This window comes from Saccopteryx leptura, chromosome 3 (genome assembly GCF_036850995.1).
Source record: "Saccopteryx leptura isolate mSacLep1 chromosome 3, mSacLep1_pri_phased_curated, whole genome shotgun sequence".
NCBI lineage: Eukaryota > Metazoa > Chordata > Mammalia > Chiroptera > Emballonuridae > Saccopteryx > Saccopteryx leptura.
Genome location: NC_089505.1, coordinates 313,335,943 through 313,353,949, shown reverse-complemented (window position 1 = coordinate 313,353,949; position 18,007 = coordinate 313,335,943). Strand labels below are relative to the sequence as shown.

Here is an 18,007-nt window from a genome sequence, read left to right as displayed (position 1 = left end):
GGATTAAGTAATGAGCCAAGGTTACACAGAATCAGGTGGCAGGGCAAGGATCTGAACAAGGCCACCAGCTTCCGTGGCACCATGCTGACTCCTCTATAGAGTAAAACAGAACTGTCACCAGGGTGTTCTCTTCAGGAAGGGAGACTCTTTGTATTATTGAATAATTCAAGGGGTAAAGCAATACACACACAATGTGTAATAAGTATGGGGCTCAGCACAAGTCAGCTGACTCTGAATGCAAGTCTGTCCATCTAGAAAGAGAAGCAAGAAGGCTCATCAAACAGAAGGTGTCCCTGGAACTGGGGAATATCTCCAGATGAACATAAAAGACAAAGAAGGTACAGAGACTAAAGAGTTTGGATCAACAACACACTCCCCTGTCTACATCAGTTACAAAGGAAGGGAAAGTATCTGTCAGGGTCGATAATTAAGAGAGAAGACGGTGGGAGCAAACATACTTGGTCTCGTTGGCACATCGGATCTTGCAGCCTTCCTTGGGGATCACCAAGCCCAGGTGCATTCGGAGCCTGCAGTTTGTGGGCCCTGTGTGCGGCCACACGTGAGTTCCTGGGTGCATGACGGAATATTTGATCTGTGCAGAAAATATAACACACCGTTCTTCCATTTATCAAAGTGTGGGGGAATTGCTAAATTAAAGTGACAGTACAAAATTACTGTCAGTTTGAATTAGAGCCTTTGTAAGACTCAGAATTAATATTCTCCTCTTATTTCTTTGTTAAGGAACTAAAAATAAGTACTCCTCTTTTCCACAAAGCTATGCATACCAAACATTTTCCACCTTCCACTCTGACATTAACTCCAAGAAATTGTTTCATTAAGAGACAGTGAAAAGAGGCATTCATTGGGTCAAAAGGGAAAAATAAAATCAGTTGTAATCATCAGCATTCCCTTATTGCTAAAAAGCAAACTGTGTTCTCCCAAGCACTGGAAACACCCTCGGTACCTGGCCTCTTCTGCATCCTGTTGTCTCGGGGAATTTATCTAGTAAAGAGCAGGTTTTAGGAACTCCTTTACAGGCATTTTCATTTTTTCTTCCTGGAACAATAAACGATAAAAGCATTGTCAGAAACAAATCACAGTAAAGCTTTAAACTCATCCTGTTACGACCACATGCAATCTATATTTTCATCCTTACTGTAGGGTTGAGAAGGCTGCACATATGCAAGAAAACAATGTGTCTTGTTCTCATAGATACCGACTTGCAGAGCAAGGACTAGAATTTTCCACTAACTGGAGGATGATTTGACAAAGGATGTCAAAGGATGCTAATTAATAAAAAGCAATGGAAGATAAAGAACAGAATTACTGAGAATATATACTATGCACACTCTAAGAAATCAGAGGAGAGCTTCCTTTTCATGAAACTAAATTGGATCTTAGTAATAGGTTTATTTTGGATGGAAACTCCAGGTGAAGGGAGTAGTAAGATTAGGACAGGAAAAGGCATTGGGAGAAGGGCCCTCACATTCACATCCCTGCTCATGCTAGGACCAGGGCTAAGTGCCTTGTGGGCACTGTTCCATTTGATCCATACAATAGTCCTGCAAAGCAGATCGTGTCACTGCCAATTTTATAAGCAGGAAGGCATGGGTAGAATATTTATTCTCTCCCACCCCACCCATGGCAGGCAGAATATTGGCCCCTCCCCAAGGGTGTCCACATTGTAAACCCAGGAACCTATGGATATGTTATGTTAACATGGAAAGGAGAAATTTCTAATCAGCAAACCTTAAAATATGGAGATTATCCTGGATTAACTAAATGGGCCCAATGTCATCACAGGGTCCTATGAGAGGAAGAGAGAGGCCGCAGAGCCAGGGTCTGAGCGACAGGGAAACACCTGACTGGCCATTGCGGACTCTGATGATGGAAAGGGACTACAGACTGGCCATTGCGGACTCTGATGATGGAAAGGTACTACAGACTGGCCATTGCGGACTCTGATGATGGAAAGGGACTACAGACCAAAGAATGTGGGCAGACTCTGGGAGCTGGAGCCTCCAGAAGGAATGCAGCCGAGACACTTTGAGTTCAGCCCCAGGGGACCCACTGCAGACCCCCGACCTCCAGAATGCTAGAGGTAATAAATGCATGTTATGTCAAGCCACTGAGTTTGTGGCCACTTCTTACAGCAGCCACAGTAAATTAATACCCCTGCTACTGATGAAAAAAATGCATTTCCAGGACTAAAGAGTTACCTAAACATTTTTAATAGGAGTTTAATATATTTTTTTATTTTATAGATCATCCTTTATGTGTAGATAAAACATAGGAGTTAAGTGAAGACAGGAAGAGGTTTTTGAGAGATGATGTTTTCCAAATTACTGTGCCAGACACAAAGATTTTGTGACGTAGTCTTAAGCATCCTAGACCATGCAAATTTCTTTATCATCTACAGAATCACTATTTCTTAGAGAAGATGTGCTTAGGAAGGTACAAAGCATCATTTGCTTTCATAGAGTTTTTAAAAGATAGAAACATTTTGACTCCCTATTCAAGATGCCTGCAAAGGATTCTACATCTAAAGCTGAGTTTAGCTTTATTTAATGAATGTTAGTTGTGTCCTAAGATAATCATGTACTGAGAATGCATTAAAAGAAATGGAACATAAAGGTGTTCTCAAAGTGACCTCAAGATTTTAGAAAATATAAATAGCTTCTATATCTACACTGGCTTTTTCTAAGTATTCCTTTTGCCTTTTAATTGGGTCACATGTTAGTGGCTATTTTTAGTTATTAATGGAATGGCTTAAGTGAGTGGAATGATAAATGTCAGTTTCAATAAACACATTCCTGTATAAGTTATCATAAAGCATTTTTAAGTCCTAGCTTTCCATTCCCACATGTAGGATCTGGGGACAGTCTGGCAAGACTTAAATCTGGGTTCTGTCCTGGTCAGGCAGCATTTAAGTGAAGCCTGGTGGGTTAAGGAGCAACCAGATTTGGCTGGACTTCACACAGGTACAGTAGGGAGGGCTGACCACATGCTCCTGGAGAACAGATGCATCTTGGGTAACATAATGAATGTGTCATTAGAATTGCTAGTTTGTCAGGACTCGATTAGAGAGCACCTCTAGTCACATAAATCTTTTCTAGTCTGTAAATACAGATTCTTTGTGGCGGGAAAAGCTGTTTAGCAGATGCCTGGTATCCGTGGACTGTCATTGGCCATTTTAACTATTCACATGTGACCACGAGGGCAGGAATGCACCAACAGTTCCATGGTGTTCACCACTCCCTATTATTAGGATGACTGATCTGTTGCCCACACTATCTGGTCGGGGAGGTGCTATTAGTGTTGAATTTCATAGAAGAGGAACCAAGGCGCATGGTCACACAATAAGTGGCACAGCAAGAATTCCAGCCTAGCTGGACCCAGAGTCCGTTTTCTTAACCATGACCCAAGACTGCCTCTCCACTGCTGTTATTATTGTACAACATGATTATTATGTAGTAAAAAAAAGTATCACTATCATTTATTGAATTACTGTGTGTCAGACCCTTCAAAAGAGCTACTGATCCTCATAACAACCCCATACTTGAGGCACTATTTTCACTGCCAGTTCTCAGAGGAGGAGGCTGAGGCTCAGAGGTCCCGGAACTTGCCATCACACAGCAAATAAGAGTGCAGCCAGGCCTCCAATCCTGGACTGATGGTCTCCAAAGTCTATGCTTTAAAGCACAATTTGTCATTTCCAGAACTACTCAGCTGAGGAGAAAATTGTCCAGCAGCTGAACTCAATGTGACTTTGTTGTTTTTTTACTTCTCACCAAACTGAAAGTAACTCTCAAGTGATATGCTTTGTTTCTCTGGGAAAATGGCCCTAGAAAGAGATCTAACTGTCCACACAGATCTGAAAGAATCAACTGAATTTTTCATTTATAAGTGAATACACTTTATGAGATATTCATGGAGTTGGGATTTCTAAAGGCCTTGGGTTGTATCTTTCTTAGGCAAGGCTCTATTGCTAGGATGACAACAGGTTCAACTTGCACGACAACCCTGACCACTTGATATTGGCTACTGTTAAAATACTGTGTTAAGAAGGATTCGGAACTTCAGCTTGAGCCAGTTCAGAAAGGCTATTGGGGTCTGTCAACACTGTCTCCTATAGACCCTGGAAGAAAGAACAGCTGACTGCACAGTGCAGCACGGTTGCTAACTGTGTATTTCATTGTTCACTGCTGCTGACAATTAATACATTTGAACAAAACAGATGTTCCACAACATTCACATAGGGGTTTAATAACTTATCTATGAGGAAAAAAACCCATTATTTATATCGTTGATTCTGTCTTTTTTCTCCAACTCAAAAACGTTAATCATTTAAAAAGTAATAAATATGCTTAAATTCTGATTATATCACTTAGAGGTCTACCTTAACTCCCACTTAACATTTGGATTGAAACAAAACTTTCAGCCACAGCGCAAGGCCTTCAACAATCTTGCAGCATCCTCTTCTAACCAAACTGGACAACTAAGTTGATATACATCCGTTTCTTGGTCAGGACCTGAGCTCTGTGTCTCTCCCCCTCATCGTCTCCAACCCCAACTGCCACAGGACTGTCTCTGTCTGTCTGAGCCGCAGCACTGAGAGGGCACCTGCCTTCAGAGACTCCATCTCGCTCTGCGCAACCTATGATATTAATCGCCTTCAAAATTCTTTGTAAACTTCTTTCCAGAAAGTAGTTACTGGGTCCCTCCCAGAAGCTTGAAACCACAAATAAAAGGCCACAAAGAACCTGAATAAAACTTTTTAAAAGTGAAATATGTGACTGATATTCTTTTGTGATAAAATAAAAATAGAAATTAATTTCTACTCAACTGCAACCCATTGACAAATACATGGTTCTGACCAAGCAGGTGCACACACACATGTAAATTATTTTGAATCAAAATGGAAATCAAGATGGAAAGGCAGTCCATTTTTAAAATAACACAGTAAAAATATCATACATTAGAGCTTATGAAATATATCCAAAGCTGTACCCAGATATCAGTCCATAATCTTAAGTGTTTCTAGTAATAAAAAAATAATTTTACCAAGGTATTTCAATTGAAAATTTTAAAAGAATAATAAAATAAACAGTTTTAAAAATGGAACAACAAGAGGCAAAAAATATAAAAGCAGGAATTAGATAAGGTGAGAAATAATTTTATGAGATTTTAACAACATAATAGATTACTCTGTCAAACTTAAGAAAAAAGGATATACATATTTCATTCAACTGGAAAAAGGATTTAAGGACAAATACCACGAAAGTAAAAAAAAAATGAGAAGAAAATACTGTTAACAATTCATGCAAAGTTGAGAAGGGCCCTCATTTCAAAAATGATTGTTAATTGCTGGTGTCTGTATAAATTTTGATGATTCTTTTAAACCTATTACCCTTTTAGACTTAAAAACTTAGAGCTGTCTTCCTAATAAGTCTACTTTTTGGTTTGGACTTTTCAATTATTATTTTAAAAATGATACATATAAGGAAGAAAAAAATTTATGGAAAATCAGGTACACTCAAAATGTGAAAATTTACAGGTTATCCAATACTGTGTGATTCCACTTATAAGAGGGATCTAACGTGGTCAAATTCACAGAAACAGAAAGTTTAAAAACGGAACTTTTTAAAGTTCCATTAAATGGTGGTTGCCAAGGATTGGGGGGGAGGAATGAGGAGTTGTTAGTAGGTATGAAGTTTCAGTTTTGCAAAATGAAAAAGTTTCAAAAATTGGTTGCATAATACTATAAATATACTTAATAGTTATAAATGATTAAGACGGTAAATTTTAGGTTATGTGCCACAATTAAAATTTTTTTTAAATACGCATAAACTTAGTCAAAATGTCACCTCCAACCAAATGTCTCCTTTATTTATTTTCTTGCTTGCTTCATACTTCTTTATGGCCTATACTGCTTTGCATATTTCAATTTTTCAAGTGCCTATTTTTAGCAGAGTCTGGTTTCTGAAAACTACTGCCAGGATGCATGCTATTTTGAAGCATTGTTCTAGGAAGCACAATAACTTCTACGAAGCGTAAGAGTACTGTGGAACTGGGGCATCAGGTGAACTGGTCAATGCTTAAGGCCAATACAACTGACTCATTTTAGTGAGATGTCAATAGGTAAGCCTAGCATGTTATTCACACATTGGCCACATTGCTGCATTTAAAAACATTTTGTTGCCAAAAAGTTGACAGTCCCTTGAAATCATGTGCTCTCTCCTCTCATGGATGTTTCCTTGAACATCTCATTGAAGCAGTTCTTTTTCTTTCTTTCTTTCTTTTTTCCTGTATTTTTCTGAAGCCAGAAACGAGGAGAGACAGTCAGACAGACTCCCGCATGCACCCGACCGGGATCCACCCGGCATGCCCACCAGGGGGCGACGCTCTGCCCACCAGGGGGCGATGCTCTGCCCCTCCGGGGCTTCGCTCTGCCACGACCAGAGCCACTCCAGCACCTGGGGCAGAGGCCAAGGAGCCATCCCCAGCAGCCGGGCCATCTCTGCTCCAATGGAGCCTCGGCTGCGGGAGGGGAAGAGAGAGACAGAGAGGAAGGAGAGGGGGAGGGGTGGAGAAGCAGATGGGTGCCTCTCCTGTGTGCCCTGGCTGGGAATCAAACCCAGGACTTCTGCACGCCAGGCCGATGCTCTACCACTGAGCCAACCGGCCAAGGCAGCAGTTCTTTTTCTTATGTGTAAAGCATTCTGAATGCACAACTGAGATAAGTGATTATGCTTATTTGTCCTTTAATATAAACCAACTGCTTATCATCATCTCAGTTTATTTCATGTGTAAAAGTTATGCAATGAGTGCTGTATATCTTCAAATTGGATTTACTTGTGCATAGCTATGGTTAACTCAGGTTAACTTGAGTTTTCAAGAATAAAAGTGATAAGAGATTTAAAGATAAAATTCAGTTCTCCTCATTTAAGGCCTGACTGATATAGAAATTCATTGAACACAACACATATTGGAGCCTGGTATGCCTTCGCCTGAGTTCAGCTCAGGGAATATGAGGTTGAACATGAACCACGTCCTCGTCTTAAAGAGCTCAGCCATCAGTTATTATTGTCTCGTCACTGGTGTGGCATCACCTCTAACAACTCTTACCTGTGGTGATATCATTTTGGCATGCATCATTATCTCCATTTTACAGGAGCAAGGAGGTTCCGGAAGCTCCTTTCTAAGGCACTGAGAGCACATTGTACACTTTGCAGTTATGCTTACACAGTCGAGTTACTCTTTGTAACATCACTTAACAGAAAAGACCAGGAAAGTAAAAATACTACCATATTTACTTATCCAAATGCACATGTGCTATACACACATATATTTACATCCATACACACACAGAAGTGTTCACATGTAGTTTTAAAACACAATGAATGGGGCACTGGCCAGGCGACTCAGCCGGTAGTGCCTAGTCCTGGCACGATGAGGCTGAAGGTTCAATTCCTGCTCAGGGTACATATGAGAAGCAATCAATGAGCATACAACTAAATGGAACAACTAAGTAAAACAAGTTGATGCTTACTCTCTCTCTCTTTCTCTCTCTCTCTCTCTCTCTCTCTCACGGGCTCTCTCCCTCCTCCCCTCCTCAAATTAATGGGAAAAAAAACCCAATGAATGGACTTTGATTATCTAGGTTTTTGCAGGCAGTTTCCTATAGATTGGGGAATCCTGGCTCTGGGAAATGTCACCAGACTGGTGTCCACTTCCTGTGAGTGGTTAGCTGCAGAGAACAGTCGAGGAGTCGGGAGCTCACCTTGCTGCCACAGTGTGAACTGGCTCCAGTGCCCCTTCTCCCTCAGGTTTTCGTCCTCGGGCAGGAAGAGGCCTTGGGCTTTATCCATCACTGCAAGGCCCTCATCGCGGATCAACTTCCAGTTTCTTTCTAAGGACTAGAAAGAAGATTCTGGTTTCACTGGACTGAAATGCCAGGTAGAACACCTTATAATGACTCACAGCTTTTCATTTGTCTGATTAATCAAGTAATAAAATGTTGCCCTTGGCTAGGTCAGCGGTTTTCAACCTTTTTATACTTGGAGGCTTGTGAAAATAGGGAAATTGATTTTTGGGATCGCTAAGATAGAAATCACCCTGAGCATAAGCAAATTCAACTAAGATCACTGGGTCTATAATCTTCATACAACATCCGGTTATTAATTAGCTCTTGCGGATGGGCATAAAATTTCTGGCGAACCAGCCCACCTAGATCGCTTATTTCAATACCCTCTAAGACCCTTGTCAAGGTTGTCCTAACAGACCAGAAAAAACCCCAAATATTTTTCAGAATTAAGTGCCTTTGCATCATAAAAATTTCAGTAATTCCTAGGAACCTCAGAGAATAATCCCTTCCATAATTAGTTTTTAGGTTTGCTTAAAGGTTTATTTTATTTTATTTATTTTTGAGAAAGAGAAAGAGAGAGACAGAGAGATGAGAAGGACCAACTCATAACTATTCCTTGATTACTTCTCATATGTGCCTTGAATTCTCTCTCAAGCTGAGCTAGTGGAATCCTTGCTCAAGCCAGCGAGCTTGGGCTTCAAGCCTGTGACCTTTAGATTATGTTCATGATCCTGTGCTCAAGACAGCGATCCTGAACTCAAGCTGGTAAGCCTGCACTCAAGCTGGTGACCGTGAGGTTTTGAGCCTGGGACCTCAACATCCCAGGTCAATGCTTTATTATCCACTCATCACCAGTGAACTGGCTAAAGGTTTTTTTTTAAAGACCACATATTAACAAGAGTATTGATCTTGTTATATCAGTGCACTAACTACAATAACACCATGTGATACTCGAACTTCCGAACTGGAACACAAACCATGGACTTCACTTCACCTTCAATAGAGGTCCCATATAGTAGAGGCATCATAATGATGCCACCCAACATTGTAAATATTCACTAAATTTCAAAGACATCAGAAAAGTGCCCACTGGAGAACTGGATGTATTATAAAATTAACAGCAACACAAAGCAAATAAATGCCCAGAAAATCAATAAGGAGCCAAGAAGATAACACATCTACAGGTCTCCACAAAAGACGGGCACCCTGAGCGTTGTATGAAAACCTGATGCCAACTTCAGCCAAACTGAGGGAAAGTTTTTATATTGTAGGAAAACACTAGGTTCATTAAAATATTCTAGGGCAAGAGACAGATTGAAGATTAGATATTGATTTAATACTTCTTTTTCCCTCATTTCCTTGAGTCTATTGGTTTATTTATTTTTAAATTTCAGCTTTATTGAGGTATAATTGACACATACAATTGGTAGAATATTTAAAGTGTATATTGTAGTGATTTGATATACATTGTGAAAGGAATTCCCCCAGTGGTTAACACATCCATCACCTCACATATTTATCTTTGTGTGTGTGTTTGAAAACATTTAAGCTCCATTTTCTTAGTAAATTTTAATTATGCAATACAGTGTTATTAACTGTATTCACCATGTTTTACATTAGATTTTCAGAAATAATTTATCTGATAGCTGAAAGGTTGTACCCTTTAACAACCTCTCCCTGTTTCCCCACCTCCTGGCAACCACCTTCCTATTCTATTTCAGAGAGTTTGACTTTTTTTTTAAAGATTACACATATAAGTGACACCATGCTGTAAGGCTAGGGGCCGCCGCCATTGTGGCCGTGCAGGTGCAGGTTCCCATCAGATTCGGACAGATGGTAAAGACACAGTGGGGCCGAAAAATGGTGGGCCATGCCTTTATTCAAGATTCATACTGGCCGACGAGCAACACATATAGGGAATAACACTTCCCTTTCACTCAGAGCTCACAAAGCTACTGGCACGCTCTCCGATTCCACAACCAGGTGCATCTTCTCCAGTTTTTCCTAGAATCAAAGGCCCCACCAGTCTTGGCAGAGCTTGCAAAAGCTCCTCACCTTTGGTTCCCTATCTGCCAACATGGCTTCTTGCTACACAAAACTGGCTTCTTTCTCTCTCTTTCCCTGTCATCTTGGCTTCTCCCTTAGCACTCTGCATCCTCTCTGCTCTCACTGTCCAAAAACGGCTTTCTTCTCCTTCTTCTCTCCTTTTATAACTTTTCTGGCACCAAAACCTCTCCTCCAACAAACATTAGCATAACAATGGCCTTTCTCAAGCAGGAAGGTAATTAGCAATTTCACAGATCACATACCTGGTGCTGCCCAGTGCCATTTTTAACAATAAAAGTGAGCAAACTCAACACAAACTTTACAAACTCTTTTGTCCAACACATGTTGTGTTGTCTTTGTCAGGCTTATTTCACTCAGTGGAATGCCCTCTAGGTCCATCCATGTTGTTACAAACGGTAGGATTTTCTTCATTTACGTCATCTTTATCCATTCATCCACTGTTGAACATTCAAGTTGTTTCCATATCTTGGTTATTGTGAATAATGGTGCAATGAACATGGGGTATAGGTATCTCTTTGACATTCTATTTTCATTTCCTTTGGAAATATACCCAGAAGTGGAATTGCTAGGTCATATGGTAGTTTTATTTTTAATATTTTGAAGAATCTCCATACTGTTTCTACAGTGGCTGCACCAAACTTACTAATTTTATACTTCTCTTTCCGTGAAACCCATCCATTGATTTGCAACAAAATCTACAGCTGCTCCCATTATCACCCTGCTTTATGTTGGTCACTTATCCATAAATGATTTCAATATTACTTCATCCCAAGTAGGTCATTCATAAGCAGCAAGTCAAAGATTTAATTTAAATAAAGGTATACTCAAAGGCCCTCACTGTGGCAAGTCCTCAGAGTGGGAGAACATGGTGCTTTTCTCAAGAACACCAAGATTATGGAAAGAATAAAAAGATGTACCCCAGATATTCAACTCTTCTGTAAAACATGTAAATCACTAACACTGCCAGCAGCTAGTTAACTTGTTCATGGTGCTAGATAAGTCTGCTCAATCCTTGTTCAATTGTCACACAGACAAGAGGGGAGTTACCTCTCCAACATAGGAAACTACTCCCCAAGTGAGGGTATTAGCACCTTCCAGGCAGGCTTTTCCCCTCCTCCCTCCTGGTATTTTAGACATTTCTTTCACTTCTTTTGAAAGCAAATTTTAGAGGCATCTTTGGGAGAAGTTGATCTTTTGTTACTAAAATAGGGCACAAAGCCCTAAGGGAAATGTTAAAGTAATTGCATTACTAAATAAAATGTTTTAAATTTTACTTAAGAGGAGCTGCTCTTGTATGTGAAATGCTGTCATCCCTGCCCCCACTCATCTCTTCTCCATGTCTCCCAGGGAAGCGCTACTGGGGTCCTTTTCCATGAGCAGTAATGATTTTTAAAAAAACATTTTTGTATCCCCTTGTTACACATGGTGCACGCACAGGAGCTGGGTGACAAACCCCTGCTCAAAGGAGCAGACCACAGAAGAGCGCCTCCCCGGCCCCAGCTTGAAACACCTGTGCTACGAGGCCACAGACCTGTTCAATACTAACCAAGCACTGCACAGATTTCTAGGTTATTTTCAGTATAAAATAGCCACTCATCTTTTTCTCTTCTAGGTTCAACACCTTGTGATACAATTTTACAACTGGAAGGATCCATCCTGTTAATCTAGTGGAAATTTTATCACTTAGGGACAACGGAGTAACTCTTGGAGTGCCTAATGAGCTTAACACCTCAGGCTCATGGCCAGAAACGTTCTTCCGTGCCCCCTTGACTATTCCTAAGGCACCTGAGGGAGGTGTAGGGTGAGGCTCTGGTGGGCCCGGGGGACCCTGTTCCCCTCTGGAATGAGAGTGATTGATGGCTGCTGCCAGCTCCTGTGAGTGATTTAACGGGTGGTCCTCAGGGACAAAGGGCTCCCCACTGGGCACTGTGCAGCCTGAGAAAGTTCACATACATAGCGGCTGCAGAAAACTGGACTGACCAGAAAAACCACACTGAGTAAACCTGAGGAAATCATGAACAACACAAAGGTAACAACAACCATGATCTTCTATGGGGTCAATGCAATCATTATTTCTACAAAAGTAATGACTGCACTAGGGGAGTGATTTTCAGCCACCTGACTATGTAGGTAGGGGCACTGGATCCTTTTTCCGTTACACTGTCAAATAAAAAAATGACAACAGCCAACACAACAATAGCCATCTGGTGTGAATGAATCAAAATAATACTTTTTTTTTGTCAGATAGACAATATATATACTTTTTGCTGTGCCACAGAATTGTAGTAATTAGTTTACGTGTGCTATGATATGACAAAGGTTGAAAATCGCTGCCCTAGGGGATGCTGTTAACTGGAAAGACACGCAAGCTCTTTTTCATGGGCACCAGGGAGAAAGCTGGGAGGGGACCTGGTAATGCTATTTTAAGCACAAAACCCCCCCACACTGTATAAAATTCACATGGTTATAGATGATTAGAGACCAAACTAATTACATGTGATGCGTGTGTGTGTGTGTGTGTGTGTGTGTGTGTGTGTGTGTGAAAGAGAGAAAGAGGATAAAAGGATATACATTTTCTCTATAGTTAAATTATTCAGTTTTCTAAGATGGCAAAGAATTCCATTTTTTAGGAAACTCCTATTGGAACCTGAAGGCTCACATGGAGTAGGCAATCCCTACATTTTAAAACATCTCATAGGAAATACTAACTTCTGTGACCCTAAATTCATCTACTTCATGAACCTGAAAAAGAGAAACTGATAGGGTTGGTATCTGAGTTGGTGCCCAGAAAACAACAGCTTCGAATTCACATTTTTTTCTCATGGCTACACAGACTTGAAAAAACAGAGATGTGGGCCCTGGCCCGGTAGCTCAGCTGGTTAGAGTGTCGTCTCGATAGACCAAGGCTGCAGGTTCAATCCCCAGTCAGGGCACATACAAGAATGAACCAATGAATTCATAAATAAGTGAAATGACAGAACAATGTTTCTCTCTCCCTTCCTCTCTCTCTCTCTAAAATCAATAAATATAAGTTTAAAAAAAAAGAAACAGATTTGATTGTTTTTACAGTGCCACACCTGTAGCACTTGCCTGTTGAGTTAAACCTCAGTGGTATCTGGCACTCTGGTTGTCTACGATGAATTTCCTACTCTCAGGCCTCATTAGATTCATGATAAGCTCCAGCTCTCTTTAATCCAAACCCTCCATCCAGTTCAGGACACTTTCCTCATCTCGCCAATATTCTGCTCATCCCACTAAAGCCAAGCTAATTAATTCTTATTTAACTATTTTGCATTTTATTTTCATTTGATTAAAAAAATACACATTATTTTCTTTCTTGTGCTTACAGCTCTTTTTTTATATTTATCTACTAGGTTTTCTAATTCTCACCAGAAGCCTCCCACCATAAAAAAGAAAACCGCACATTTTTTAGAAGTCAAATATTACTATAGGGTTTATAATGAAAGCAGCAGTCTCTTGCTCAACTCTTCCCCAATCCCTAGCTATTTCCTTTAGTGTGATAACAACGATATCTTCTTTCCCCTCTTCATCATGCAACACAGTTAAATTCACTTATCTTTCATTCACCTGGGTCAATTCAGTCAGGTTTTCTAATGTCATAACAATGAGGTAGCATTCACACTTGAGTTGCAATAATTATACTGCATTTCACATGCAGCTTTTTTTTTTTATTCTGTCTTCTTTTCTTTGGTTTAATTTTCTAAGGCACTTATCACTGTTTCTTCTTTATAGCACCGAAGGAATTCTAGAAAATCTCGATACTATTCTCCCTTTGCCAAAAACATCCCATAAGCTATTATTACTTTTCTTCGTTTCTCTCTTTTTCTGCAGAGAACCCTCCAGTAGCAATGTGCCTTGCTTTTATCTGAACAGGCTGCTGTTTGGGCTTGCTGGACAACTGCCCTTGGCCTCTGCCTGGTGTCGGGCTACCTAGTTATTGAATTCTACTTGTTCCTGAGAAAGAACGCACCACGGATAAAATTGAATTTCTGAGGCTATTCATACACTTGATTGAAGGCCTGGCCATGTACAGAATTCTGGGTGGTGAATAATTTCGTTTTAGAATTTTGGAAAGCACTGCTCTATTGCATTATAACTTTCAATGTTGCTTTTGGAAAATCTTATACCTTCGGAGACCTTTTATTTTGGTCTTTAGAAGTTTTTTCAAAGTCAGTAAAGTGTAGTATTTAGGAGTGTAAAATCTGGAGCTCAATGGCCTGGATTTGAAATCTGACTCTGTCACTTACTAGCTGTGTGATATTGGGCAAGTTAATTAACCACTCTCTGCCTTAGGCTACTCACGAAAGGGTAAGATGCTACTACTTCCCTTGAGAGTCTCTGAAAAGATTAAATGTGCTGAAAGTATGTGTGCTCTCTATAAGTATAGCTGTAATGGTAACGACAAAGATTTTAAGATCTTTTTATTTCTGGTTTCCTGAAATTTCATGGCAATGTGTCTTAGTATAAATGTTGGAAACAGCCATCCCTTCAATATGCAAATTCACATTTTTAATTTCTAGACCATCTAACATTATTTCTATAATCATTTCTCGTCCATCCCCCCCATCTTTCTGGAACTCCTTTTGTTTGTATGTTGGACATATTAAATTAAGTCTATAATTTTCTTAACTTTTTTTTTAATTGAGAGACAGACAGAGGAAGGGAGAGCGATGAGAAGAATCAATTCATGGTTGAATAATTTTGTTCATTGATTGCTTCTCATACATGCCTTGAGTTCTCTCTCAAGCTGAGTCAGGGACTCCTTGCTTAAGCCAGTGACCTTGGAATCATGTTAATGATCCTTTGCTCCAGCCAGATGAGACCACGTTCAAACTGGTGATCTCGAGGTTTTGAACCTGAGACCTCAGCATCCCAGGTTGACACTCTATCCACTGCGCCACCACCAGTCAGGCAATTTTCCATCTTTGTATTCTTGTTTATCCTTCTGAGAGAGTTCTTCCACTTAGCTTCCAATACTGCTATTTAATTTTTATTTTTACAAGTCACATTTAAAAATCTTTGAGAGCCCTGCCTGCGTCCCTCAGTCCTCATTTCTTTTTTTTGTATAGTATCTTCTTTTTTTTTTTCAGGGATACACTATCTTCTCTTAGAAATATTATTTGCATTTTGTTCCCTCCATTTTCTGTTTCTCCCTGAGCTACAGCCTTATTTTTGTTTTGTTCATTATCTTCTTTCACATGGAAGCGTCTCTCCAATGTTTGATGATCCTTGGCAGTTAGAGCTATGAAACTGGGATAGGGTGAAAGGCAGGGCCCCCGACTGACGGGCCTCACTGCCGGGAGCATCACCAAATCGGTTCTTTCATTGGGCACCCTAAACCGTCCGAAAATCCTCACTTAACATTGTCCATGGCTCTTGGAAACAGTGACTTTAAACAAAACAATGTATAAGGAAACCAGTTTAACTGTAGGCTAATTGACATAAACAAGAGTTAAGTTCTGTAAGGCCAGTGGCTGTCACTGTGGCCGTCACTGTGGCCATGCAGGTTCACACTGGATTCAGGCAGATGGTAAAAGAACTGTGAAGCCAGAAGGGCGGACAAGCAAACAGGCAGGGAAGGCCATTTCCCTTCTTCTCTCCGGACTCACCCAGACCCACAGACCCCCAGAAGCACAACAGCACTCCCCAGCAAAACTGGCAGGGCGGAAATACCCCTTCTCTGGCAAATAATAGCAAACAATCCCCCTCCCCAGGGTGGCAGGCAGTCCACAGCCTTCCACAGGCTACACACACATGGCACTGCCCTGTGCCAATGCTCCAATTAGGCAAAATACAAGCGAGCAAGCTTAATATAAACTGCTCACAAAAATTAAGGGATATTTCAAAATGAATATGAAGCAATAACAAAAAGAGGCATTTGACTTTTTTTATTAAACAAAAAGATCAGAAAAACAAACAAGTCAAAGAAAGTTGTTTGATTATGCAAATGAGATGCAAAACCAACTTTTATTTCATGGATGAAAATGCATTTGACAAAAGGCTGGAAGTTCTGGAGTATCTGCATATTCTCTGATCCCAATTTTTGTGAGCAGGTATATGAAACATATTGGTTTGTCCAACAAGTTTCTAAGGCATATTTCTGGTCACAAAAATACCATCAACTTCTAAATAAAGACCTAAAACACTAACATTAAATACTGAGATAAAAATGATTTTTTTAAGAGATAAAATCAGCTTACTTAAATCTTAGCCAAAACATGCTTATACTTTACACTACAATTATAAGACAGGGGTAGCAGTATACTCTGCCTTAGAAAGCATACGGGGGGGGGGGGGGGGAGGAGAGGCATGGTGAATCCCCCAAGTGCCAAACTGAAGTTAGAAAGAACAAAGATTACAGTGAGTCTAATGCCCTCACAACAAACTATCTTTGTAATAATTTTAATAAAATCCTTAGATTAGGAGCAATCTCTTGCTATTCCTGATGTATGATTTCCTATTTTTCAAGTTATAAAGAAAAAACATCTGACATTTCTTATTGTGGAAATAACAAAGGCCAACCAAATGAAAGAGCAAAGGCTATTTACTTGCAGCTTGCTAGAGTGAGCACCACCGCTTGTGTTTTGGCAGAGGAGTGGAAAAGCTTCCCAGAGAAAGCTTCCAGAGTGCCCTGATTGGAGGCTGTAGGCAGGGGCCGCTGTGAGCGGCTGACCAGGTGTAGGCGTCCCATTGGACTGGAGTGCACAGGCCTTTCTCTGGTTGCTCCTAAGTTGGAAGCAGGAACAGTTAGAAAAGCTGTCAGTTACTAATCAAGTCCCGGCCAATTTGGGCTGACTGCACACAAGTTATTGTTTATCTTCCCGGACTGTCACCAGAGAGCCACACGAGGACTCCTGCACGTCTCATTCACAGCAAGCTGGCTTCCTGGGTATTTATTGTAGATGAGGGGTAGGATTCCCAGGCTGTGCAGTACAGGTCGTGGGTCAAGGTCCTATTTTTAGTCTGGTCTGGCCATTGTCTGTGTGTCTCTTCCTTCTCTCTTTCATTGTCCTTTTTGAAGGATAACACCTAGCACTGGCCAAGACAAGAATGTGGAGAACTGAGTTTTGCTCTTTCTCAGCAGTAGGAGAAAACATAGCCCAGGGTGCCAGGAGACACAGCCAGCCTGAGCTTCTAGGACTCAGAGAGCAAAGGAGACCTGCCTTACTCAGATCATAGCCCAGAAGAGCAGGGGCACCGGCCAGCATTCTTAGTTGAAGGAGGTAAAAGGGGAGACCAGGGCTCCCTGCACGTTCTACCTACTGTGAATAGTGTGCTGAGCTATGTCCTGAGGGAGTGACAGTTCTGAGAAAAAAACCCCAAAGTCCCTCAAGGGACTGAAAGTCTGATGAGTAAACTTTCTGTGTACATATAATCACTTGATAAACAGAAAAGCAAGTTATGATGTGCCTGTGCATACATATAGTCAAGAAATCAACCTGTGTGCATGTAGAGTAAGCCATAGATCATGACCTATTCAATCAAAAATTTGGAACTGCACATGTACTACCAACCCTCATGTACAGTTTGCAGTTATTCTAAAATATCAAACACTGTACTCTGACTTCCCAAAGGGAGCCACGGAGTCAATATTTAGGCTTTTTTTCACATTCACAAATACTGAAAACTCAACAATTTTACTTTGAGAAAGAAAACATCCTTTTAGTTTGAAATAATTCAAAGAATATAAATTATTTTATCCCTGGCTGGTTTGCTTAGTGGATAAAGCATCAGACCAGCATATGGACATCCTGGATTCGATCCCTAGTCAGGGCACACATGAGAAACAACCATTTGTGTAAAGCCAGTAGCCACGGCCACCATCACAGCCGCCTGGCCCATGCAGGTTCACATTTGATTCAGACAGACGGTAATGAAACAACAAAGCCAAGAACTGGTGGGCCATCATCTTTATCCTAGCTTGCACCCGGCGGGCAAGAAATACACACAGTGTGAAAACACTTCTCTTTCCAGTCAGGCCTCCCAAAGCCACTGACTTATCCAAGTTTCCTAGAATCAAATTTTTCTGCCTCACCAGCCTTATTCACCTCT

At 40.7% G+C, this 18,007-nt stretch overlaps 1 protein-coding gene across 3 annotated transcripts in view; it reads right to left on the bottom strand.

Moving 5' to 3' along the window:
- ASPH (aspartate beta-hydroxylase) overlaps nucleotides 1–18,007 on the bottom strand; it is a 239,825-nt gene that overhangs the window by 5,801 nt on the left and 216,017 nt on the right. For all 3 annotated transcript variants that reach the window (XM_066378983.1, XM_066378984.1, XM_066378985.1), the window contains 3 exons: nucleotides 7,784–7,919; nucleotides 965–1,056; nucleotides 459–592 (listed from right to left, as the gene is read on the bottom strand). In XM_066378983.1, the coding sequence (XP_066235080.1) occupies nucleotides 459–592; nucleotides 965–1,056; nucleotides 7,784–7,919 (362 nt within the window). The remainder of the gene's footprint in view (nucleotides 1–458; nucleotides 593–964; nucleotides 1,057–7,783; nucleotides 7,920–18,007) is intronic.